Raw genomic sequence first — 25,404 nt, 5'->3', positions numbered from 1 at the left:
AAGGCACTTGCTTTTTATTGTAACTCATTAAATTATCACAATAATCCTAAGAAGTGAGTATTATAATTACCCTATTTCACAGATGAGGAAGCAAAGATCCCTAAGCCCCTTTATCAAAGCAAATGTACAAACCCTGGACCTCCCCTTGTTGCCAACCTGTCCCAAGTTACAAGGGCAGCCAGTGTCCAAGGTCAACTCGTCCCAATCTTGCCAACCCTAGGACTTCTCAGCCCTGATCTCAGGCCTTCAAAGGGAATCCAGTATCCAGACCACATGGCTGTCCCTCTGGGACTTGCCCAGACACTCTATGGAATACACCAGACTGCAGGTTCTTCTCCCCTGGCCAGCCTCCTAACTGCCATCTGTACTCTACTGTAAAACAGGAACTATGCCTTGGAGAATTCTACTGCTAACATTCTCACTGGCCGCAAAAGGAGAAGAGTAAATTCCAAAAGGATGAAGTATTTCTAAAGGGAGACATTTGAGATGGGTATAAAAATGGAAAGCCAACCTGGATCCAGATCAGCCACCTCCAAAGCTACCTGCAGATGTGGTGACCTTGAGATACCCCTCAGAGTTATGAACCCCATCAACCACACACCACCCCTAAGCTGTGGCCTGGAGATAATCATAACAGAATAAAGACACAAAAGTCACCATTCCTGTCCTTAGAGTGCTGCCACATAGCCTCTCACCTATCTTACTGGTCTCATCTTTTCCCTTCATCACCCAAACCGTCCTCCAAGTTGACTTCCAACTCTCTGAGCTGATCATGCTTTATCACAATCACATACCTCACTATAGGCTGTTCCCATGCCTGGGAGGTCATGGTTCCCCAGCCGTTTGGGAAACTTTCCATTTTTATACCCATCTCAAATGTCTCCTCGCTATGAAGGTTTCTCTAGCTTTCTCCTGCACTCAGCCTCCAGAACACTGCCTGTTTCCCCTTTCCTGTCACCACTGCAGCAGACACAGCCCTCTGTTTGTATCTTATTGCATTGCAATAATTCCCTAAAGACAAGAAACACCCCTTGTACCTAACAGGAGGCTTGGCACCACAAAAGTGCTCCTAAATGGTTGGTGAATGAATAAATGAACAAGCTTACTTGTTCATAGGCACACACAGCAGAAAAAAATGAAAAACCATAAAGGCCCACAGTCAAGGACTAGAACAGAGATTGACAAATTTTTTCTGTAAAGGACAAGATAGTAAAATACTTTGACTTGTGAGCCATACAGTCTCTTGCAACTACTCAACTCTGCCATTGTAATGCAAAAGCAGCCACAGACAGTACATAAATGAATAGGTATAGCTGTGATCTAATAAAATTTTATTTTAAAAAGCAGGCAGCTGGTCAGATTTGGCCTACGGGCCATAGTTTGCCAGTCCCTGCATTAGATTATTTAATACATCTCAAAATGGCATAAAGGAGATAGGCTCATTCTTAGCAAGTCTTCCTCTATTTTCCCCAAAGACAGCTGGCCAGGCTAGAATAGAGAAGGAAAGGACGGAAGGAGGGAGGGAGGAAGGAAGAAAGGGAGGCAGGGGGTGGAGACGCCATCTCCTAAAGCCTGAATGGTTTCTGGATGATTAAAAAGATCTTCTCAGAACTCTCTCAGACCTCAAGCTTCAAACCCTTGAGGCAGACATGGGAAGAACAAAATCGACGTAAGCTACAAGATAATGACAGATTGCTCTAAAGAGACAGATAGGACTTCAGCTACACACTTCAGATACCAGAGGATGTGGTGCTGTTTGGATTTTATTACAATCTTTATTGTTATTGTTACTAATACTGTCATTTCTATTGATAAATTCTGCCCTAACCGACATCTTGGGAAAAAAAGAAAACATTAGAGAAAATTAGCTCAAGGGAAAAACCAAACTCAAAGGAAATTTAATTAAATAAATAGATTTTCTTGAGTGTAAAAGAAAAGAGATGTGACATGTCCCAAAAATCCAACTTCCTCCCAGGTCCCTGTCTCCCACGGGACTGGCAGAGCATGAAAAATCCAAATACTTTCCCCAGAGCAGGAAACGCCCTGACATTACCATCAATACGCCCCGGCCACAATAAATCATGTCCGTTCAGGCAGAACTTGTTCACTTCGCTCTTTCCCCTTCCCCAGAAAACGCATTTGAAAAGAAAGTTTGGGTTATTGCTCGGCTCTTTCTTCTTCCGTCCTGCTCTTTGGCTGATGCTCTCTCTTCACCAGCATCAGCATTTCTCTCCTTAGATGAGGAGTTTCATGCAAGCATCACACTGGCAGAAACCATCCAATTTGACCCATCTCGATAGAGGCAGAGGAGGGGCAACCCCAGGACCCCTCTTCTCTGCCTCTCTGAGACCCGGACCAATAGGCTTTGGCAGCTGTACCTCTTTCTTTGTCCACAAATTGGGGCCATGAACCTCAGGCACTTAATTCACACAGAAGACAGGGTGGGGAAATGGAGTGGCACTGAGAGAGAAGTAAAATAATCCTTGCAGGACTCCTGGGAGCATTTAACGGGATCAGAGAGGTGGAGAAAACTAACAGTAACAATAATTATTGGCCAATGATATAATAGTAATAGCAAGGGACCAGTTATCAGGCCCCATGGGAACGCCATGCCAGGCACTGGGCTTTGCATATTTTATCTCATTTAATCCTCACAACAAGCCAAGGAGGGACAACTATTATCTGAATTTTCAGGCCAGGAAATGATGGATCACAGATGAAATGACTTACCCAAGGCCACAAAGCTGGGACCTCTCCCCCAGTACTGGGCACAGGGAGGTTTCTGATAAATGCCGGTTAAAGCTGAATGCAGGAGTGAACTATATACTAAAACATCACCCAACCTCTCCAACCAGGCTCTACTTTCCAGGATGGGCCATCAAAGACATTTGAGTATTTTTTTGTAACATTTGTATTGTGTCTGCCTGCATATGTTTTGGGGCAACCAACCAGAGCTCTGGGGAATTTATTTCAAGGGAGATTCCACCTCTTCTTTGCTAATGGCCCCAGAGAAAGCTGGCACTTCAGACCCAGCCATCCCCAGTAAAAGTAACCACCCCTCCAACTGTAGGTACTAGACAGCTTGCAAAGCCCTCCCTGGATGTCATCTGGCTTGACCCTCACCGACACCTGGGCAGGTGAGGAGAATGAGAATTCCGATTCTCTTTTTTTAAAGAAAGAAAGTGAGGCTTGAGTGATGTGACCCAGGAAGTAGGCCGGGGATTCAAGGAATGCCTCGGGTCTCAATCCGGGCTGCTCTGTTCTGAGCTGTTTTTCTGCTGCGGGGGGACTTTGGCCCCAGCCCACGTCTGTGAGGAGTCTGGTGTGTCAGAGAGAGAGAAGCAGCCAGTGGCTGTACAATCCAGGGATGTTCTCTGGCCTGAGGGGCATCACTCCGGCAATGCAGGTGCAAAAGGTAGAGCAGACGACCAGTGGTATCGACGCTGACCTCTGTCCCTGCTCACCTTGATCTCTGGCACCCAAGCTGGTCCCCCAGCCCGAGTCCCTGCCTGCTCCTCTGGGCCTTCCCCAGCTTGCTAACCATCGATTGCTCCAGGCTCCCGCGGTCCTTCCAACTCCACGGCCTCAACCCCTCTGTGCAGATGGCGACACCGATGCCCGGAGAAGCAGACCAACTTCCCAAGGTCACAAGGAGGTAAGTTGCAGGAGCCCAGCGTTTGAAACCAGGACCATGTGACAGCAGAGCCGATGCTTAGTGGGATGACACCTGTTTTGTGGAAAAGTCTCCCCCACTTCCTTCCTTTTCCCCTCCCCCCGAGCGGAGCCCACCCGGAATACCCAGCGTGTTCCTGGGGTCATCCGGCTGCTGGCACTGAGGAACGGCGCCCTTCAGACCTCGAAACTGGCCCACGTCGGTTGAAATTTGAGCTCAGCGCACCGGGAAGCAGACAACTGTGACCCCCCCCCTCACTGCACCAAACCCCAGGTCCCCCCTTTACCTGACGCTTCATTTAAAGAAACTTCCCAGGCAGCGGCCATGCTTACCTACCCCCGAGAAACCTGCTTGAGCCAGATCGCTAGCAATAATAGCGCAAGTAACAACTGCCATGAGTTTACTGAGCACATACTGTACGCCAGGGCTGGGCCACAAGCCTTTAGGTGCATCACCTCACTGCCTCCTCAAACCTGCCTTTTGGAGAAAACACGGGTACTATTATTCTATTCCTATTAAAGAGGACCAGAGAAGTCAGGGCAGCAGCTGCCTGACCTCAAAGAACAGGACTCCCCTTCAGGCTCCAGGCCTCACCCCCACCCCCCGCCCCCCCGTGTCACCTCACCTCTCCCTCCCGCTCACGCACCACTTCCGCCGGGACCGGCCACGTGCAACCCGGTCACTGGCTCTGCTCCAATCGACTCCCAGGGCATCAAACCACCCACCGGCGGGCGATACCTGGGCCAACAGGTCACTGTCACCCAATGAGTTCATGTTCCTCAAAACTCACGTCTAAGCAGACCTGACCGAGTCCAGGTGACCTTGGCCAAGCGACTTCTGTAGAGCACCTGGGTTCTCAATCAATGCCACTCCCTTGCTGTCTCTCCTCAGGGCCTGGGGCGTGGCATAAAGCAGTGGTTACATGCCAAACTCTCAAGTGCAAGGCTGGCTTCGTGACTTGTCTATGCTGTGCAGCCTTGGCTAAATTCATCCACCTCTCTGAACTCCATCTCCGCCCTTTTCACAGGGCAGCCCTGACCTTACACAGTTGTTACAAGGATAACGCATCATGGAAAATCCTTTCATATGATGTGTCTAGCACATCGTGAGTATGGAGCAACGCCTTGGACACAATAGGGAAGAGCAAACATCTATGCAGAGAGAGACACTCGAGGCATGGGGGCATTTTAAATCCTCCCTTTCCACATTCATTGGCACCATGAATATTTGGAAAACTTCACTGGACACCAACCCCTTCCTTCATAACAAAACCTCTAATCTCTTCCGTCCCAACCTTTTCTGGCCCAAACCTGATGTCATAATTCCCCTTTGCCAAAAGTCCAGTGTCTCCTCATAAAATTGGCATCACCCAGGAAACTGAAAGGCCTTGCCAAATAAAGCCCATGGTCAGGGCTTAGGAGGAATTTAACTTAAAATCCTCTTTCACCTTCTGGTCATGGGTACAAGGATCAAAGGAAAGTGGATGGAGCTGGGTCAGGTCCTGGCATTTTCTGTACGTACAACATCCTTCTTTCCAAAAACAGAACGTGCACATGACTGACTTTGGCACTGAAAGTCTTCAGGCAGCTTTCACAACACAAAATGGTCCAGAAAGATACTGCCCCAAAAATGGTCCAAAAAGATATTGCAAAAAAAAAAAAAAATTTTTTTTTTGAGCTAGGATGATTTGACAGAAAAACAAAACAAAAACACCCTGAGCAGATTTGAGAGTTGGCACTTGGTGGGCAATAAAACAAAATAATCAACCCAGGAAGCCAGCAAAGAAGCCCAAACACAGCCTGTCATCCTCGGAACTCAGTGTCGCTGTTCCTTCCTCTAGAAAGTTCCCCGGAACTCACTGGGGCTGCGTTCGGCCCCTCCCCCGGGGTTCTCCCAGCCCCCGAGCTTCCCTGAGTAATGACAGAGAAGATAATCAGACTAATACCCAGTAGCGAGCACATCCAGAGCTGAGAGCAAATAATGGGAAGAAGCCAGTCCCAGCAAGAGTGTCACAGGCAGAAGAGACGAGTACAAAGGTGGGAACTACTTCTTATGTTCCAAGAATCCCCAGAAGGTGTGTCTCTGAGTTGATACAGGCATCAATGCAAGAATAACAATCACAACCGGAAGCCACGGTGTGAACTGTACAGCTGTCAGTGAGGGTGGGGGCGTGGTTACTGCCGTCAGCTCACTGGCCCAGCATGAAGGTCAAATCTGAGACACAGAAGCACGGGGGAAGGGTTTAGACCAAGACGCCAGGCTCAGGGAGGCCGCGTGGCTGGTCCAGGCTCTCACGGCTGAAGAAGTCAGGGTGTGGAGAGCTGTTTACCTGCAAAAGTGATGGAAGTTTTAACTAGGTCCCTGGGGAGAGAGGGAAGGATTATGCACGTGAGCGTGAGCGCGCGCCTGCGTGCGTGCGTGTGTGCATGTGTATGTGTGTCTGTGCTGGAGGGAGGATGGTACATCAAGGCTCCTTGCTTTCATCTGGTTCCTGAAAATTTGACTGAAGACCCCTGGGAAAACGACACTCTGGGCATGATAAGCCAAAGTCCAACTCAGTTACGGGTTTCTGTGCTTTTATAGACCCTCGGTCTTCACAAACTCTGCTGGCTTTCGCCTGGCCTCAGGATACTTCACTTGTCGTCACCGCTGTCACCGTCATCGTCATCACCGCTGTCACCCTCGTCGTCACCGTCCGAGCAGGAACAGCATCAGTGGGGCGAGCCTGCCGCCTTGGAGAAGTCCAGACAGCGCTTCTCCACCCGGCACACCTGAGGAGGCCTGGAGGCATTTTTGATTTCACGGTGGGGGCAGGGGTGGGGGACGGATGCTACTGGCCTCAAAGCTACTGGCATAGCGGGCTGCTGCTGAACAGCCTACAATGCACAGGACAGCCCGAGCACAAAGAATCATCCAGCCGGAAGCGTCAACAGTGCCAAGGCTGAGAAACCCCGAGCTGCCCTTTACATGCTATCATGGAGGAGCCCAAGAAAGCCTCCTGCCTGGGGCCTGAGACGTGGTGACCCTGACATCCGATGGGATTAACAATGATCGTTGTTCTGAAGCACGTCGCCCCCACCCCATACCCGGAGACAGTCCGCAGTGAGGAAGGACCCCGTGGAAGCCGACGGATCCCCTGCCTAAAAGCCCTTTAGTCCAGAATCTTGCTCCCTTTGGGGAAATAAATATAGTCCTACGGTTCTATAAAAGATGATGGAAACTTTTCCAACCTCTCAAATGTATTACAGGAAGGCTGTGATGAGTTATCTTTTTTCTGCTCCAAAATCATAAAAGGGCTGCACTGCCCGCCCCCCATCCATGGGGCATGAGCTCTGGCAAATTCGGGGGCTTGACCGAAGTTCTGGCATGACCCTCGGCTGCCCACGCCCATTGGGGAGTGGGCTTTACCAGCCCTGGGGCCCCCGGACCATTCCACTCCGGAGGAGTCTGCCTTCGAGAAGCAGGCTGGAGGCAGAACAGGGTAGCAGAGGGAGAGACCTTTGGCTTGGCCCATTCACTTGGTTCCTCTGCTTCCCAGTTCACTCCAGCCCAAAGGACCGAAGCACGGCTCTGCTCGGGTAGCAGAGGTAGCCCGACACGGGGAACCTACGTCATCTCGCCTGCTCCGTGCAACAGCCACAAGACGGCCAGGCACTTTCATGCCTGTGTCAAAGACAGAGGCTCTGACAGGCAAGGGGCTGAACCAGCTTCACTACAGTCCAGTGGCCCAGCCAGGATGCACATGCCAGGCTCAGAACTCACACACCCTCCCAACTGTGCCACAAACTGGTCGGGCCGGCTGGAAGAAGAACCCAGGAGCTCAGCCCCTTGCCAACTGTAGCCCGTGTCTTTTTTATCTCTGTGCCCCAGTGCCGGGCACGTGGCAAAGGCCAAGACGCTGATTTCAATCAAAGCACGTCCTGCTGCTTCTCACAGCCATCCTGTTGACAGCCTCCGGGAGGCCCCCATGTGGCTGGAGTTACCCCATGTCTGGCCCCATGCTCCTCCAGACATCTCCCAAAGGAATGAAGCCACTGTCCCTTCCGAGCTCCCTTTGCATCTCCACTAGTCATTATTTGAAGGCACGTTTCAAGCTTCCTCCTTTACAGATCATCTTCTTCTCTTAACCGGTTTCTCAGTGTAGCAGGGAGACGGAGGTAAGAGCTTCAGTGACATGAGTGCTGCAGGAAGGTTAGTTACAGTAAGACCCCCATCTGAGCAGACTGGAGGCAGGCAGGAACCAGGAGCTGCTCCGATGCTGTGCAGCTCATGCAAGGCCAGCCAGGAAAAGAGACTGAAGTTCCCCCTGGTTCTCAGCCCGCCCAGATGCTCTGTCTATAACACGGAATTCAGCCTACATTGCTCCCTGCCGTGGATGGGTCAAGCCCTTCTCCTCTCAGGAACTCCTTTTTCCCTATTTGAAAGCTGAGGTGATTAGACTGCGCTTCCTTCCAGTTTGCACCTTAATGTAGATCTTTTTTTCTGTGGCACTTGAGCAAATTCTTTGGCGTCTCAGCTAAAGGAAGATTATCGGGCAGCGCCCCCTGGTGGTCGTCAAGAATCATCACATAGTGGCCCCGGTCAGATGGCGTCCAAGGCAATAAATACTGGGAGGAAAAAGCATTCAAGTGTTTGCAGCCAACCAGCTATTTGACCCCAACTTTTTCCAGCAAGGAGCCTAGGGTTTAGAGCAAAAATACAGCCTGCCACTCAGTCCCTCCGTCTTCCATGACAATGAAGGCAGAAGGTCTTTAGAAGTTAGAGCTTGAAAAACAATCTGTCACCATCACCCAGGGTGTCCTGGTATCCGATTACAAAGCTTGTCCGCCTCATTTCTCCTCCACAAAGTACCAGACGGAGAAGGGAAAAACAAAAGCGCTAAAGTAAGAAGATGATCAGATGACGGCGCTAAACCGAGCTCTGTTCCCAAGGACAGGGCGGAGGTGGGGGGTGGGACACATCAACAGGTCTGTGTCACTGGGGGAAGGGAGGCATTTCAGGTTTCCTTTTCCAAGTAGGAGTGGAGGCAGCAGGGAGATCTGGAGTGCAGGCACCCCCGAATTCAGGATCCTATTGGGATGGTGTGACACGTTCCCCAAAGAGAACCACAGACCCCCCCTAAATGAGAGTGACCCTCTGGGGGCACCATCCAGGCAGCACTCAAGAGATAATGAGATGTGATCCCCATCCCCCAAAAAACTCACACTCTGGTGGGAAACAGACAAGAAGAATCGCTACATGGGACACTGCAAGAAACACTAGAAAGCGCATGTTTCTAGTGAGTCCGGTGTGGGTTTGAGTGCAGGCTCTACCCTGTAGCAAGTTACTTAATCTCTCTGGGGCCTGTCCATCCTCCCTGCCTTTTCTTCCTTCCCCTGAGGATTTAGTGTAGCAAGTGCTCAATAAAGGGCAGTTCCAGGTAATGGTGTACCACTGTGCAAATAGTAAGTCACCCTCATCTTAGAGCTCTCCACTGTCAATGTCCCCCAATCTCATCGTGTACTTATTTCCCTCCTCCCAGAGGAAGTTCTTCTTAACATCAGACTGAGATCTCTCCTGCCTTAGAGCATACGTGTATTTGTTTTAGCCAACACTCAGTATTTCTTGCTTGGTCTTTTACAACAAGGGTCAGCAAAACTTTTTCTGTAAAAAGCCAGGTAGTAAATATTTTAGGCTTTCTGGGCCATACGGTTTCCATTCTGCTGTTGCCATGTGAAAACAGCCATAGACAATATAATATGTTGTCAACAAAAAATTAATCCATCGATCTAAGAAAGAAATGGAAAATTTTATTTGAGCCAAATTGAGGATTATAACACAGGAATGGCATCTTGGAAAGCTCCAAGAACTGTTCTGCCCATTACAAGTCAAGGTACAGTTATATAAGTTTTTGAGACAGAGGGCTGTACGTTAAATGACGTACTGTTGACAGTGTACACAATCCAGATCTAAGCGTCATCGTGGCCTCTTACAAGATCAAAAAGGAATGTTATCTTTAATTTTTTATATTTAAATTTTTCTTGTCTTGCCATTAAATGTGAATTTTATTTCACAATGTCAACAAATGGGTGTGGCGGTGTTCCAATAAAACTTTATTTTCAAAAGCAGGCAGAGGGCCGAATTTGGCCGGTGGGCTACACTTCACTGACCCCTGATGTAGAGAGAGTATCTGTTTGTTATCTCCACCACACAAGCCAATCAGTGATACAGACAGAAACTACTCTCTATTTCTCACTTCTCTCTCCTGGGGCAAATCTAGAAATGCTTCAACCTCCCCCTCAATGATACTTCTGCTACTGTGCTAAGTACTCTATAGAAAACAAAAGAAGCAAAAAAAAAAAAGAGTCTGTGGTCAGCCCGAGCTCAAATCCTGGCACCCTACAATTCACTGCACGTGACCTTGGGTCACTAGGCTCACCTCTCTGCACCTTAGTTCTTTTATCTGAAAACTGGGGACTACAACAGTCCCTATCTCATGGGCAAGTTCTGAAGACTGAGTGAAGTTACCCTTAAAATCAGCTTAGAACAGTACCTGATACAGAGCATACTTTTAATAAGTAATTGTTATTTTTGTGATGGCTCCTGTTATCCAGGAATTTCTAATCTGATATGGGAGATTTATATATCAAAACAACTACAAGAGAACTGCAGGATGAATAACACAAGAGTGGAGCAGGGGCAATCTAGGCAGCCTTCCTGGCAGTGGTGGCATTTAAGTTGCATTTTAGAGCATCATCAAGAATTGTCTAAGCCACAGGGAATTTAACTTCAGGAAGATGCAGCAGGAAGTTTGCCCTTTTGAACAGGTGCAAAGAAGGGGGTTAATCAATGAGGAAATCATAGAAATAACAAAAGGGGTGGGTACAGAAAAAGGTAAACAAACTGGGTTCAAGGAAGATTTTTTTTCCTTCTAATTTTTTTTGTTTGTTTAAATTATATCATTGCTTGTTCCTTGCCCAGAAAGATAGAAATGCAGATAAGCAAAACAGAAATAACATCACCTTACTCCAAAAACAACTATGGTAAATATCCAAGTGTATTTCCTTCTAGACTTTTTCTTCCTATGGATCCATTTTTAAAATACTAACTAGCATGCAAATTATGGTCAAAACAAAGACTTTTTTTTTTCCTTCCCCAAACAACAGACTGGATACTTCTCATATAAGATTGTAAGTCAGTGATCAGGAAAATAAGTAAACAATGCAAAAACACAAAAACAAAAAAACAACTGAGTGAAAAGCGTGGCTATTATTAATTGGACCCCTCTCGTAGTTTCCAGCAATGCAGTGTCACAATGTTAGGACGTTTTAGGGGGAGGGGGAAATAACTTGGTTCAAATAACAATACAAGGTAATAACATTTTTCTCCATCCTCCCTGCCCTTCCTGCTTTCCTCCTGCACATTTACTGAACTTTTCAAACACATTCATATGGCCAAGGATGCCTCCCATTCTCTCTTAGGACCACTGAGGCTGAGAAGGGCAGAAACAGTCACCAAGAGAGACTCAACCCTGCCAGGAGAAGGAAGAGCCTCCCTGGACTCTGAAGCAGATCAAGGGGCTTCTGAGCTTTCCCAGCCACACCCAGCTTGGGGCAGCGCCCGGCTCTCCAGTTCGAGGATCCCACCTGGAGGGGAAACATGGCCACCACCATCATCCCCCAACAGCATACAGCAGAAAGGGCTCTGTGCTGAGAATCAGGAATGGGACATTGCAGTTCCAATTCCAGCTCTGTGGGACCGTGGGAGGGTCAAAGTGACCTTCTTTTGGCCTCAGTTTTCTCACCTGTGAAATGTGTACTCATCTGCCCACACTCACAGGGTTGTGAGGATCAAATGGGGTCACCTGTATGCAGGTACTTCCTACAATGGAAGGTGCTCTGTCAACAGGCGATGTTGCTGTTACTTGGTAGTTACATCCAGCCTTTAAGTAATTTCTTTTTATCTCAAGCTCTCTTTTAAGCTGCTACATCCCTGCAACCCCCCCAAAGGGCAGCCACTTCAGCGGAGATAGAGGGACCTCCCAGAGTTAAGGGGAAAGCCGTCCCCACCTCTCTCTCTCTCTCCGGTTTTTTATTTTTATTTATTTATTTTTTTTGGCCGTGCCACACAGCTTGTGGGATCTTAGTTCCCTGACCAGGGATCGAACCCGGGTCCTTGGCAGTGAGAGTGCGGAGTCCTAACCACCGGACCGCCAGGGAACTCCCCCCACCTCTCCCTATTGAGGGAGCCTCGGCTCGACAGGACTCAGACAGACCCAGGTTCAAACCCTGCCTCTGGTACTTAGTTGCTGTGTGACTCTGAGCTTCAGTTTTCTTACCAGAAAATAGACATAATAATCACATGGACCTCATGAGGTTGTTGAAAGGATTAAATAAGCCAGTGCTGCATGTCAATTACGCAGGACAGCTCTTGGCCCGGTAAGAACTCAGTATGTGCTGTTACCATTATCATGGTAACAATTCCTAGGTGCTGACCTGGACCGGTTGAAACGGGAACTCTGGGAGTGGAGCCCTCTGGAGGATTCTGATGCACATCCAGGTCTGAGAACCACTGTTCTAGTGAGAAGGGGTAGAGAAACAAATATTTAAAATGAAATCGTTGTATTTGTGATAGGGACCATGAAGAAATGAGTGAGTGACTGAGATGAAGGTGGGATCAGGAGAAGGTCTCATTTGAGCTGAGACCAAAATGACAAGGAACCAGCCAGAGGAAGATTGGAGCAGCGCATTCCAGGCAGAAAGAAGGACCCGTGCAAAGGCCCTGAGGCAGGCCTTTCAAGGAAAAGCAGGAAGATCAGGGTAGCTGGGTGTGATGAGCTCGTGGAGACATCAGGGGCCTGGGAGAAGGAGCTGGGATCTGGGTCTAAGCTGTAACAGTCCGCCTGGGTCTGACTTGGCTGATCAGGTGTAGTGCACAGGGAACCCACAATCCTCAAACAGTTCAGCCCCTGCAGACCATATAGTACAAGTTCAGTGTCAGTTTTGTGCCCAATTCTGCTCAGCACCTGCTGGGTGCAACCACGGTGCTGATCAGAGATGACAGCGGGGAGCCAGGTTCTCTTTGTTCTCATTGGGGCGGGACAGGGGTCAGGGGGTGTGTGTGTGCTGGTTCCACAAAAGCCAGAGCTGGCTGTGTGAGGGAGCAGGTGGGCTAGACAGAGGGGCCAGAATGTGGCAAGAAAGCAGAAATAGAGGCTGTATCGGGGAGGGCAGCTTAAGCCCTGGACTGGGTGCTGACCTGGGGCTCTGCTTCCGGGGCTGTAAGATAAAGGCTGGTGTGCGGGGGCGAATGTCCTGTGCCCCAGGGAGCAGCCAGAGGCTTGTGGGGAAAATACACTGTTTCAGATTCAGCTTTTGGGAGGGAAGGGGTTGGGGTGGGGCAGGGGGTAGTGTGCAGGAGGAAGGTGACTTAAAAGAATGATAAGGATGGGGCTTCCCTGGCGGCGCAGTGGTTAGGAATCCGCCTGCCAATGCAGGGGACACGGGTTTGAGCCCTGGTCCGGGAAGATCCCACATGCCACGGAGCAACTAAGCCCGTGTGCCACAATTACTGAGCCTGCACTCTAGAGCCCACGAGCCACAACTGCTGAGCACGCGTGCCACAACTACCGAAGCCCACATGCCTACAGCCTGTGCTCCACAGCAAGAGAAGCCACCGCAATGAGAAGCCCGCGCACCACAATGAAGAGTAGCCCCCGCTCGCCGCAACTAGAGAAAAGCCCGCGTGCAACAACAAAGACCCAACACAGCCATAAATAAATAAATAAAATAATAAGGATAATCATAGCTATCATATATTAAGCACTTGATTTGCCAGACATCAGGCTAAGTGTTTATATTAACTCTTTTCTTGCAACCACGCCATGAGGAAGATATTATCAGCATGCCCACTTTGCAGATGAGGAAAGTGAGGTAGAGTTAAATAGATAGGGAAGGTTGAGGCCGACCCCAAGGGAAGCAGAACTAAGATGAAGGAGGAGGGAGAGAGACTGACTGATGGATTGAACTTTGCCGAAAGCCAGCTCCATCCATCTTTGCCTTATGAGTGAAGTGAAATCAAATCAAGACGATTCCCTTCTTAAAACCCCCTCCAACAGCCTCCCACTCTGCTTTTCCTGCCATGGCTCTGAGGCTCCCCAGGAGCTGGTCCCCGCCTACATCTCCGCCTGCACCTTCTCCCTGCCACCCCTGCTCCCTGCGCTGTACTAGCCTATTGTCGACTTGGCTAGGCTGGGACCACATTTCGAGAGTCCTGTTCTCTGTGGTTTCAGGTTAGAGCTGGCCAAAAGTGAACATGTACCAGATTAGGGCAGAGAAAGTGAAGCAGCAGCCATCTTGCTCTGAAGGGTGGCAAGGGCAGCAGGCGGCAGGTGCAGAAGATGGAGTTCATCCTCCATTTCCCTGCTCCATGGCCAACTTTCCTTCCTGACGTGGACCCTGGTGACCAACGGTGACCTCAGGTCCACCACCAGACGCTTCCTGCAAACTCACAGAGGTGACAGCTCCAAAGAACCAATACTCTTCCACTGGCATCTACACCAGCCCCTCTTCATGGTCCGCCTGCAACAACTGGACATGCTGCTTCCAGAAGTTCCCAACAACCCAGGCTGGCTTCCCTTATCAGGGCAGGTTAGAGACTTTGCTCTGAGTCTCCAGTTAGTCCTTTCAAACTTTTACTTCCCCAGCTCCTCCTACCGTTGTATAAGGTCTGCACTCCTATGATAAATTCTTTTTTCCATTACCCTCAGAGTGGCTCTGCTCCCTGACTGACCCCTCACTGATCCAGTCACCAGCAAAAGCAATACGGTACCTGTTCCAGGACTAGCTTCTAAGGCAACTGGTGGCTTCCAATTCCTGCCTCTTGGAATGCTCACTCCAACATAAGAAGCCCAAGCCACACACAACACGTGGGTGGCCCATAAACAGCCCAGGTTGAACTCCCATCCAACAACCAGTGTCAACTGCCATCCACGCACGTGTACCATCTTGAATGTTCCAGCCCAGTCAAGTCCATAACACACGCAACCAAAGAACCACCCAGCTGAGCCCAGCCAACCCAGGGAATCATGAAAGATAACAATGTAGGTGCTGTTTTGAGCCATTAAATTGTGGAGTAGATTGTTACATAGGAACGGGTTACCAGAACACGCCCCACGTGGGTCTTCTTTCTGCTTAACAGTGCTTTTGAGATTTGATGACCTGTTTCTTCTGCTCAAAATGTTCTTCCCCCAATCTTCTCATATCTGTACCTTCTTGTCATTCAAGGCTTAGGTTAAATGTCACCTCCCCAGAGAGGCCCACTGTCATGGTCAGTTCAATATGTCAACGTGGCTAAGGCACAGTCCCCAGTAATTCGAGCAATTATTAATTTATATTCCTGCTGTGAAGGTATTTTGTAGGTGTGATTGAAGTCCACAGTCAGTTGGCTGTGAGTAAGGGAGATTACCCTCGGTAATCTGGATGGGGCTGGCTCAATCCACTGACAGGCGCTAAGAGCAGAACTCAGGCTTCCCTGAAGAAAAGGAAATTCTGCCCACGGATAGCGACTTCAGCTCATGCCCAATCATTCCAGCCAGCCCTTCCTGGCCGCCTACCCCATGGATTTCAGACCTGCCCAGCCAGTCACCACAATCACGTAAACCAAATCCTTGCAATGAATCTCTTAATATATTTATTCTACCGGTTCTGCTTCTCTGGTAGAGCTCTGACTGACCTGACCCTCCCTCTGTGGCCTCCCCATCAAAGCTGGCCACCTAGCCACCATCGCATCACCCTATTTTAATTCTCCACATAAAACTGATCACCGTTTGTTATCTCTCCTGTGTATTGTTTCTCTCGACATATTCTAGAAAAGTGCTGTCCAACAGAACTTTCTGTGATGATGGAAACGACCTAGAACCGTGCTGTGCCAATAGGGTAGCCACTAGACACAGGTGGCTATGGATCACTTGAAGTGCGGCTAGTGCCATGGAAGAAGTGAAATTTTAATTTTATTTCACTTTAATGAACATACGTTTAATTCACCACATGAGTCTAGTGGCCGCCATATTGGACTGCTCGGGTCTGGAACACAAGGTCCGCGGGAGCTGGCTGGCCTTGCCCGCCACTGTGTCCCTAGTCCCCCACCAAGACCGAAACAAAGGATGTTCAATCGAAATTTATAGTAAATGAATGAGCCATGTCTGCGGAAGGGTAATCACATCAGGTTTCTGTCGCTTGCAGTCAAGAGTCCTAACGTGGAGTCACGCTGTGTAAGGGATTCCTGAGAAGCCACAGAACAGCACGCTGGAGAACGGATGAGGACGAGGCGCTGGAACACACCAGACACGGCGGGCGGTGGAAGGGGCGGCTCTTCCTCCGCCACCCAGCCCAGCCCTCCCGAAGTTAGAAGCAACTGGAACAATAGGGCAATCAAGACGGCGCCTACTCTTTGTTCCCGTGGGAGGAAGGCTAGAGTGGAAGGCGGGGTTCTGGTGGGCTTCATTCAATACCCAAACTGAGGAGATACCAGAGAGCATCTGAGGCTGTCCTATTTCGGGGCCACTTTGCATCCTGTTTTTCTCCTGGCTGCCAGTTCCCTGCCCCTCCACCCACCCCCGAAACTCAGGAGGAGGAGCTGGAGGGGGGCTCAACAAAGCGAGCTCCTGGGGCACCTGTCTGCCAGTGGCACCCTGGGCTCCTCTTACGCTTCCTGGCATCTCACTCCAAGCCACCCACCCTCTCTGCAGCCAGAGTGTTTGTTTGAAAACTGGACAAGTAATCCAGGCATCTTCTACTCAAAACCCTGCCATGCAAGCTCTGTGCCATGGTCCACCGTGGCGGCTGGCCCTGCCCCCTGTCTGATGCCAGCTCCCACCTCTCTGCCCAACATTCCCAGTGGGCCAGCCACACTGGTCTCTCCACGCCTGGGACGCTCCGAGCTCCCTTGCGGAAGCAACGCACTTCGATGTGCTCCCACCACCCCCCGGTCATTAGGAGACCTCCTCCTCCTCCTCCTCTCGGTCTCGGCTCTACCCTGAAGCCCCAAGAAAGTCGTCAAGCCCTGCTTGCGGAAGCAATGCACTTCGATGTGCTCCCACCACCCCCCGGTCATTAGGAGACCTCCTCCTCCTCCTCCTCCTCTCGGTCTCGGCTCTACCCTGAAGCCCCAAGAAAGTCGTCAAGCCCTGGAACCCAGCACAGTACCAGATGTGTAGTGAGTGCTTGATACATGTGTATAGGAGGAAGGGGTGGGAGAGAGGGAGGGAGAAAAGCAGGCTCTTCCATTACCTTGAACCTGGGTTTTTCCTTCGGAAAGTGAAGGTACAAATGACCACAAATTATTAGGCTAAAAATAATCAAAAAGCCAAGAAACAGCATAGAGAGAAAGAGGAAACATCAGAAAAGAGAAAGCCACGGCCACAGCACTTTGATACCTGAGCCATGCCCCCACCAGGTTCTCCTCTGATAAGGCACCTGTGACCCAGGAAAGGAAGGTTCAGGAAGGGAGCCCGTGGTCTTCATACCTGAGGTCTCCAGCCTTGGAGTCTCCACAGCACTTATTCTAACACACTTTCTAATGTACATGCTTATTATGATATAATTTATTGCCAGTCTCCCCCACTAGAATGTAAACTCCATAAGGACAGACATCTAAGCATACATTTTCAGAGATTTGAACAGTGCCTGGCATACTGTAGGCATTTGATAAACTTTGTTAAATGAGTGAATGAATGTTTGTGATTTCAGGCCATAGCTGATATGATAAGGAACGGTTAGGATATCCTGGCTTCGGGGTCCCTGGAGCTTGTTGAAGGAATGATTGCGCATTCTTTGGTGTCAGGCTAAGGCTGACCTAACAAGCTGTGAGAAGAGATGAAAGGGTTAAGCTTTCCTATCTTTGGGGTTCCTTGGGCACTGGGAAATAAGGATAGCCCCAAAACCCAAGGAGAAAACTAAGATTAGAGTTAACAACTCTAAAATCAAGCTGCCCTATGCTCTAAGAAAGAGAGAGACAGAGAGATTACATGCATTCAGATACATGCAGACATAAAGCTTCCTTGTCTCCATATGTTTGGTTTCCATATGAGTTTCTCAACACAACCTCTATTCCTTCAGTCCCTCAACAGACGTGCATTGAGTCCCCACTACACACCAGAATTTAAAATATCTGATTTCATCACTGTAGGAGACTCCAGCTTTCTGGCTGAGAGCTGGGAATACCAAGCTGAAAACGGCAAGACTCTCAAGAAACCAGAGTCTGGTGCGAAAGACACTTATTTTTTTCTCTAGTTTGGGATAACATTTTTGGTTAAGGTGAAGGGCAGGAAATGACAGGAACCAGCCAGCTCCCGAGATGGTTCGAAGCTTCAAGAAACCAATGATAATTTTTGAGCAAAGAGAATTTAAAGCAAGAATCCTTTGAGGGTGGCTCACTGCTTCCCCCTGGTGGAGATCAGTAGCAAGCATGTCAGGCAGCTTTCCCAAAAAACTTTTCATTCAACAAAGTGCAGAAGCTTCGAGGCAGGAGTTGGGCCTGAGAATAAACAGGGATTCACCAGGAGGACAAAGGGGAAGGGAATTCTAGGCAGAGGGGTGAGTACCAAGAGGCAAAATCCATGTCTGATCTAGGAAACCCTAAGTACCTAATAGATAAATTGGATATTTAGGGCTTGTGGGGGAAATGTGAACAGTGGGCTTCCAAATGGGAGCCAGATTCTGAGGTGCTTTGCAATCCATAAGAAAGACTGTTCATTAAGGCACTGGGGAGTTTTCCTGGGCTACATGAGCGGGAAGGTGTATTGATTCAGAGATATTTGTTGAGTCCCTCCTATGGGCTAGATATGTAGCTGGGAGTAAAATGGTGAATAAACACAGGTATGATCCCTGCCCTCTTGCAGCTTTAAGGCTACTAAGGAAGAGAGGTATCCATTAAAATAAAAAAAACACTCCTTAAAAAAGTTTAAATGAAACTTAAAATGTGAAGAGTGGCACCATAACATTGAGGAAAGGCAGAAGTAGAGCACGATATTAAGGAGACTCAGAGCTGAGTGGATAGTGCTTTACTGAGTTGAGGTTCTCTCCAAGCTGACCCTGGCACTGGAGGAATTTGGGCATGAACGCAGCCCTTGGTCACTGGTTTCAAGGTCCCAGTGGCTCAAAGGGTGGCATCAGAGGTAGGACATTGTCAAAGGAACCTCAGCTGCCTAGGAAGGGCTGGTGGTGGCGGGAGGATTGATTTTATCAGTGTTTTTTTCAAACCGTGGCTCACAGTGCAAAAGTGGGGTGTGAAATCGAAGTGGTGGATCACCACCAGCATTTGGTAAATGATATGGAATTAAATAGAAAAAAGTGTATAAAATATCATGTATAGTAAGAATGAGTATTGTTTCATGAAACTTTTAGTTGTGTATGTGAATGTGTACATGCATGTGTATTTGTGTATGTGTGTGTGTGTACAGGGTTGCAATATAAATCATATTTGTTACTGTGTATCTTGATTAAAAAAATGTTGAAAAACACCCGATTAGAGGCCCTCTCAAGGTCTCACCAAGCCCAGGATGTTACAAAGGATGACGGCCCAGCCCGTGGAGAGGTGACATAAACCCCTCTCTCAGGAAGAACTGGGGTCCAGCTCATTTATAAGAACTTTTCCAAACTCAGTAGCACAACTCTGAAGAGAAGATATTAACTCTGAAAAGCAATTAAGAACCTAACCTCATGGATGGACCTAGAGTCTGTCATACAGAGTGAAGTAAGCCAGAAAGAGAAAAACAAACACCGTATGCTAACACATATGTATGGAATCTAAAAAAAAAAAAATGGTTATGAAGAACCTAGGGGCAGGACAGGAATAAAGACGCAGACGTAGAGAATGGACTTGAGGACACGGGGAGGGGGAAGGGTAAGCTGGGACGAAGTGAGAGAGTGGCACTGACATATATACACTATCAAATGTAAAATAGATAGCTAGTGGGAAGCAGCTGCATAGCACAGGGAGATCAGCTTGGTGCTTTGTGACCACCTAGAGGGGTGGGATAGGGAGGGTGGGAGAGAGATGCAAGAGGGAGGAGATATGGGGATATATGTATATGTATAGCTGATGCACTTTGTTATACAGCAGAAACTAACACACCATTGTAAAGCAATCATACTCCAATAAAGATGTTAAAACAAACAAATAAAAAAAAGAACCTAACCTCAAATGCTCACTCTCATGCATTGTGCGGGGCGGTGGGAGGGAGAGGCATAAATTGGTACGAATTTTTGGAAAGCCATATGGCGACATTCACCAGAAGCCTTAAAATATGTAAACACTTTGCTGCAGGAACTCCACTCCTATGAATTCACACTACAGGGATCGCCAAGGATGTACCCAAAGTTAACACTCAAACTTGTTCACTGCAGCAATGCTTATAACAGGCAAAAAAATGGATACAACCTACATTTCTAGAAATAGGAAGCCAGTGGAATAAATGGTGGCAGATTTCAGGCGTTAAAAATGAGCAGGAAATACATTTATTGACAAAGGAAGATGTTTATGATATAACATTGTAATTCAGTGCAGTGTTTTAAAGGAGAGAAAATTGCCAGCTGCTTCTCACAGTAGGTAGAGAGAAGAAGTCTCCTTGAAGCAGGTTTTGTCTGCACTGAGTGATTGAGAGGCCTTTCTTAACTATGTGAATATTAGGTGAGTCAATAGCATTGTACTAGAATGAAGAATGACATGACCTTTATAGCTAGTCAACCAGGGGTAATTCCTCACCCTCCCTGGAACATTTAGAAACATCTGGAGACATTTCTGTTTGTCATGGCAGGGATGGGGCAGGGGTGCTACTGGTACCTAGCGTTACCTCTACTGGTAGAGGCCAGGAATGCTACCAAACACCCTTCAATGACAGAAGAGCCCCCAATTCAGAGCTATTGGATGATGATCGTAGCCATCATTAGAATCTGCTAGCAAGAAAGAATCCAAAAGGGCGTGCATGGGGGAGCTGGGCCAATGACCTGTTTCAAACATGCTCTTTTTTTGTCCACTTCCGTATGTCCAGCCCTGCTGGCACACATAATCACTCCATAAATACTTGTTGAATGTCACATGTTGAATCCAGCTAGGGCACCTATAGATGAACAGCCACCTGACCGTTTATCAGTGCCAGACTAGTGCTCAACAGTGACTCCTTGTGGTGGGAACTGAAACAACCAAGCAGGTGGACCAGTAGGCTTTTCTTTGGCTGTTTGCAGAGCTGATCCCTTAGGACTGAAAAGGCCCCAGAGAGAGTGGAAAAATCATGAGGCTAGAGGAAAGCAGGAAACCTCAGTCAGGATGATGTTTGGTGTCCTGCTAATCAGGGCAAACAGGTATTTGAGAAATTAATGAAAAATAGCAAAGAAAGATTACAATGTTGGACCTCAAACTGATAAAAACAAGTCAGAGGTTATTTTGTTAGGTGAAAAAGGCAGGTTTCAAAATAATATGTATGGATAATCCTAGCTTCATGGTTTTATCATTTATTGTTTAGAAAAACTATACACATACTCATTTGTCAGGAAGAATTATACCAAAAATTATACCAAAATGGTAACAGTAGAGGGTGGGGACTTGGGGTTAATTTTGTTTATCTATTTTCTAATTTATTTTACAATGAATGTATATTATTTATGGAAAAAGAAAAATAAGAAATTAGATGTTGAGTCAAAATACAAAGGCACTTCCCAATGTATAAGGCAAAAAGACCCTAGGGACTTCCCTGGTGGTGCAGCGGTTGGGAGTCTGCCTGCCAATGCAGGGGACACGGGTTCGAGCTCTGGTCCGGGAGGATCCCACATGGCGCGGTGCAAAAAAAAGACCCTGGTCTTTCACACACGCCCAATATTTCCATATCTGGACCCTAATTATCCAGAACCCCATGCCCTACAACCTCAGAAGGTCTCCCTTGGGCAAGAGTAGCTGCCCTGACCACTTCTTCTGGCTCCAAATTCCAGGCCCCTCTTCCCTCTGCTCATGAGCGGTACGCACCATCCAGAGCTGGCTCTGCCTCACCCTGGACTGCAGGTGCGGGCACAGGAGCCCGGAGGAATGGCGGCACACGCTGGGGACGCGTTTCCATCCCCCTGGGGCTGCTCACCTGACATGTGGACGTTCCGGAGGCAGGAGAGGGAGGCATTGAGGCGGGCACACTCCTCCCGGTTGGCCCCGTATTTCTCCACGGTCTCACACACCTGCTCGTCCGTCATCTCCAAGAGGTCCTCCAGACTCAGCTGGCCCGGGGTGATCTCCTAGCGGAGGGAAGAGAGAAGGAGGGTAAACAGACCGGAAGCGCCCCTAGGGGAGGCCTCCATATCGCCCTCTAGTGGTACCTAGAGGAACGCCAGGCTCTCGGTGGATGTCGGCTTGGCATAATGGTTGGGTCTCCTGACTCCGGTCAGACAGGCCTGGGTTTGAATCTCAGCTTTGCCACTCATTAGCTAGATGATCCCGGGCAAATCACTTAACCTCTCTGAGCCTCACTTTACTCACCTGAAAAGTGGGAATCTTAAGCTCATGTGCTCTGTAAGGTAGCAGGTATGTTTAGCTACTGTAAATGGTAGCAGTTAATTACCTGTCTCCCCATGCAGTTTCTGAACTCCTTATAGGCAGGGCTCCAACTTACTCATCTTGGAAGGCCTTCCATGCCGCCTGCCCGGCTTGGACTGCAATGATTTGTCCCAAATCCAGGGTGAACTAATAAGAGCAGAGAAAACTGGACAGCCCAAGTCTCCTGATGGCTGGTCTCCTTTCCCTTTTCTTCTTCTCTTTCCCAGCCACACATTCTAGGGCTCAGATTCGGGGTTCAGGAACCCTAAGGGGAAAGGGGGGCTGGAACCCTGTGGGTGGTTCAGTGCTGTCAATCAAACGGGATTTGTGTCTGAGCCCGATGGGGCAAGACTTTGCAATCTAAGACAAAGTGGAGTATAGCATGGAGTGGGGAAAGGGACACCGCTGAAGAGATGGGCTGGAGGAAAGGTAGGATTGCCGGCTATAACTGTGTTGGTCAGGCGTCCCTTCACCACCGCCAGCAACCATCCCCTCCCTTCCCCGAAGCAGTGTGTCCCTATACACCATAATATGGACACACCTGGAAACTGGTCAAACTTCTATATTTATGCATCTACAAAAAAATAGCCTTCACATTATAGCACTTATTGGTAACCAACATTTTACATTTATTATTATTATTACTACTATTATTAAAATAGGAGTTTTAGATAGCAAAGAATGGAGATTCTAAGGCAATATTGTGGAGTACTTCCGCCCTCTTGTGGCCATATCTGTGTATTACAACCAAATGAGACACCACCCTGCCCCACCCCGCCCCCGCCTTAATCTGGCAGTCAGAAAGATGAAAACTGCATCGACACAAAAATTCTATGAAAAAAAAAAAAAAAAAAGCTGCCGGGCAAAAGCCGAAACCCAATCAGTGCCTCTCCAACTCACTAGGTCAGGGGCAGAGAAAGAACAATAATGAGTCACATAGAAGCTTTCTCAAATAGGGACTGTTACAGGGAAGTCCACATTAAGAAAGGTGATGGACCAGGATCTGAAAGTATGAAATGAATTACATTTAGAAGGGATGATTCACAACATAAAAGAATTCTCCTCTTTGCTGCAAGATTCACTTGTGCATTTTAATCCTATAATTTACCCTCCAAAATACTCAGTTTACACTGAAGTTTACAGTTCACACACACACACAAATCACAGAAGAATGACAGAAAAAAATGGAGAAGGCTTTAACTAGCTTGGGCCAAAAGAGGAGATGCACTTCTGTTCGATTTATTCATAATAATAATAATAATTGAAATAGAACACTGTTTTAAGTGCTTTTCATGGATTTTCTTTAAAGGTCACAAAGACCACATAAAGCAGGTACTTTTACCACCATCATCAGTCTGTAACTAGGACACTGGCATTCAGAGAAGTCAGACCATCACCCAGGGTCACACTGTGAGTAAGTGTGAACCCAGGCAGTCTCACTTAGGAGCTTTCTCCATACTGCTGGTTCTTCCACAGAAGGGGGCCATCTGGTGGACACACGCGTGAGCTGCAGACAGAGAGTTGGAAACCCAGCTCTGTCCACACCGCCTGGTTGGTGGCCTTGGACTCGATTCTCGTAGACTAAGATAAGAGCCAGAGCTCAGGCACCTGCAGGCCAGGTAAATGTAAATGAGCAAAGCTGAGAACTAGCCTGCGGGATCCTAAGGGGCAGCAGAATTCGGTTTACCGACACCAGACAGGAATTCAGTTCTGTGTGGTCAGCAATTCCGATTCTTCGAGAGAAGCCGAAGATCTGAGTTTTTTATGCAGACTCTTTCAACTTTTAAATACTGGCTCAAAAATAATTTTGAAGACAAACAAAAAATATCTGTGCGGCAGATACAAGATACAGCAGAGGACCACTAGTTTTCAACCCCTGAAGGTTTGTCTCGGTCTTATTCGCCTCAGTTGATAAATAAATGGTCCCGAAAGCCTCTGAAAAGTGTATGCAGCCATGCAAATAAAATGTACTGTCTGTACTTTTATGGGACCTTTCATTTTAAGGATATTCACGCGAAACCGCCATCCTGGGAATGATATTAAGAAACAGAGACTCCTACACCATCTGGTGCGTATGCGCAAGATGGGGGGGCGGGGGAGAGGGGAATGTAGGGGTTCTGTGTCCCCAGCTCAGGACGGTTAGATGTGGCGGGTTCAGGCAAGATCACATTGGGAACAAGGTCTAAAAAAGAGAAAAGGATCTTCCAGGCCTCTTCAAGCAGGAAGCAGGGGGTGCCTTGAGAAATGGCACTTGGTCCTGCAGGTGAGGGGGGCACCCAGAACGCCCTCTCCCCAGCTCAGGGAGGCCCCCCCAACAGGAAAACGAGGAGAAAGCACTCTGGAGTCCATCTGAGCTGGGTTTTCCTGCTAGCCCCGCCCACTCACAAGCAGGGCAACTCCCTCCATCTTCTAGCCTCAGTTTCCTGCCCTGTACAATGGGGTAAAAGTCATACCTACCTCAAAAGGTCGTTGTGAGGGTCTGAACAGTCTCAAGAGTTGAGATTCTGCGTGTAAAACCGTCAGTACTATGCCTGGCACTGAAGATTCAATGAATGAGAGCTGATTTTATTAGGAAAGTTTCCACCCAGTCACTGAAAACAGGGAGGACCCAAGATCCCAGAGGGTAAGGAAATCTCACCATCCTTGAAACCTTAAGGATGTGATCCACTCCTGGAGCGTGGACACAAGACAACAGGTGTTCTGGTTTTGTCACTAGAAAACCTATTACTTCCAAAGTTTTCAGTAACAGCAACAACAATAATAATAAGTTGACATTTCCTGGGTACTATTAGGTTCCAGACTATGGGCTGAACATTTTACACAGATCATCTCATTTTATCATGCCAACTACTTAAGAAGAGGAGACAACCATTACCCCACTGAACAGATGAGAAAACCAATGTCCTAAGATACGCTGCCCAGTATGGTGGCCACTGGCCACATTAACGAACATTAAATACAATTAAAAATTGAGTTCCTCAGTCACATGCACTAACCACAATTCAAGTGCTCAGTAGCTACATGTGGCTGGTGGCTACCGCATCAGGCAGCACAGATATGAAATATTTCCACCATAGTAGAACATTCTGCTGGACAGCACTGGTCTAAGAGCTAAAGTGATTTGGCCCAGGAGACTGAGTCCTTAAGTGGCAGAGCTGAAAGAGGGTCTATCTGAC

At 48.1% G+C, this 25,404-nt stretch overlaps 1 protein-coding gene across 8 annotated transcripts in view; it reads right to left on the bottom strand.

The window, feature by feature from the left end:
* The window catches only part of KSR2 (kinase suppressor of ras 2), a 430,186-nt gene that overhangs the window by 297,211 nt on the left and 107,571 nt on the right, over positions 1 to 25,404 (bottom strand). For all 8 annotated transcript variants that reach the window (XM_059893620.1, XM_059893622.1, XM_059893618.1 and 5 more), the window contains one exon: positions 21,780 to 21,930. In XM_059893620.1, coding sequence (XP_059749603.1) covers positions 21,780 to 21,930 — 151 coding nt within the window. The remainder of the gene's footprint in view (positions 1 to 21,779; positions 21,931 to 25,404) is intronic.

This window comes from Balaenoptera ricei, chromosome 14 (assembly GCF_028023285.1).
Source record: "Balaenoptera ricei isolate mBalRic1 chromosome 14, mBalRic1.hap2, whole genome shotgun sequence".
Taxonomy (NCBI): domain Eukaryota; kingdom Metazoa; phylum Chordata; class Mammalia; order Artiodactyla; family Balaenopteridae; genus Balaenoptera; species Balaenoptera ricei.
This window is presented reverse-complemented; position numbering and strand designations above follow the sequence as displayed.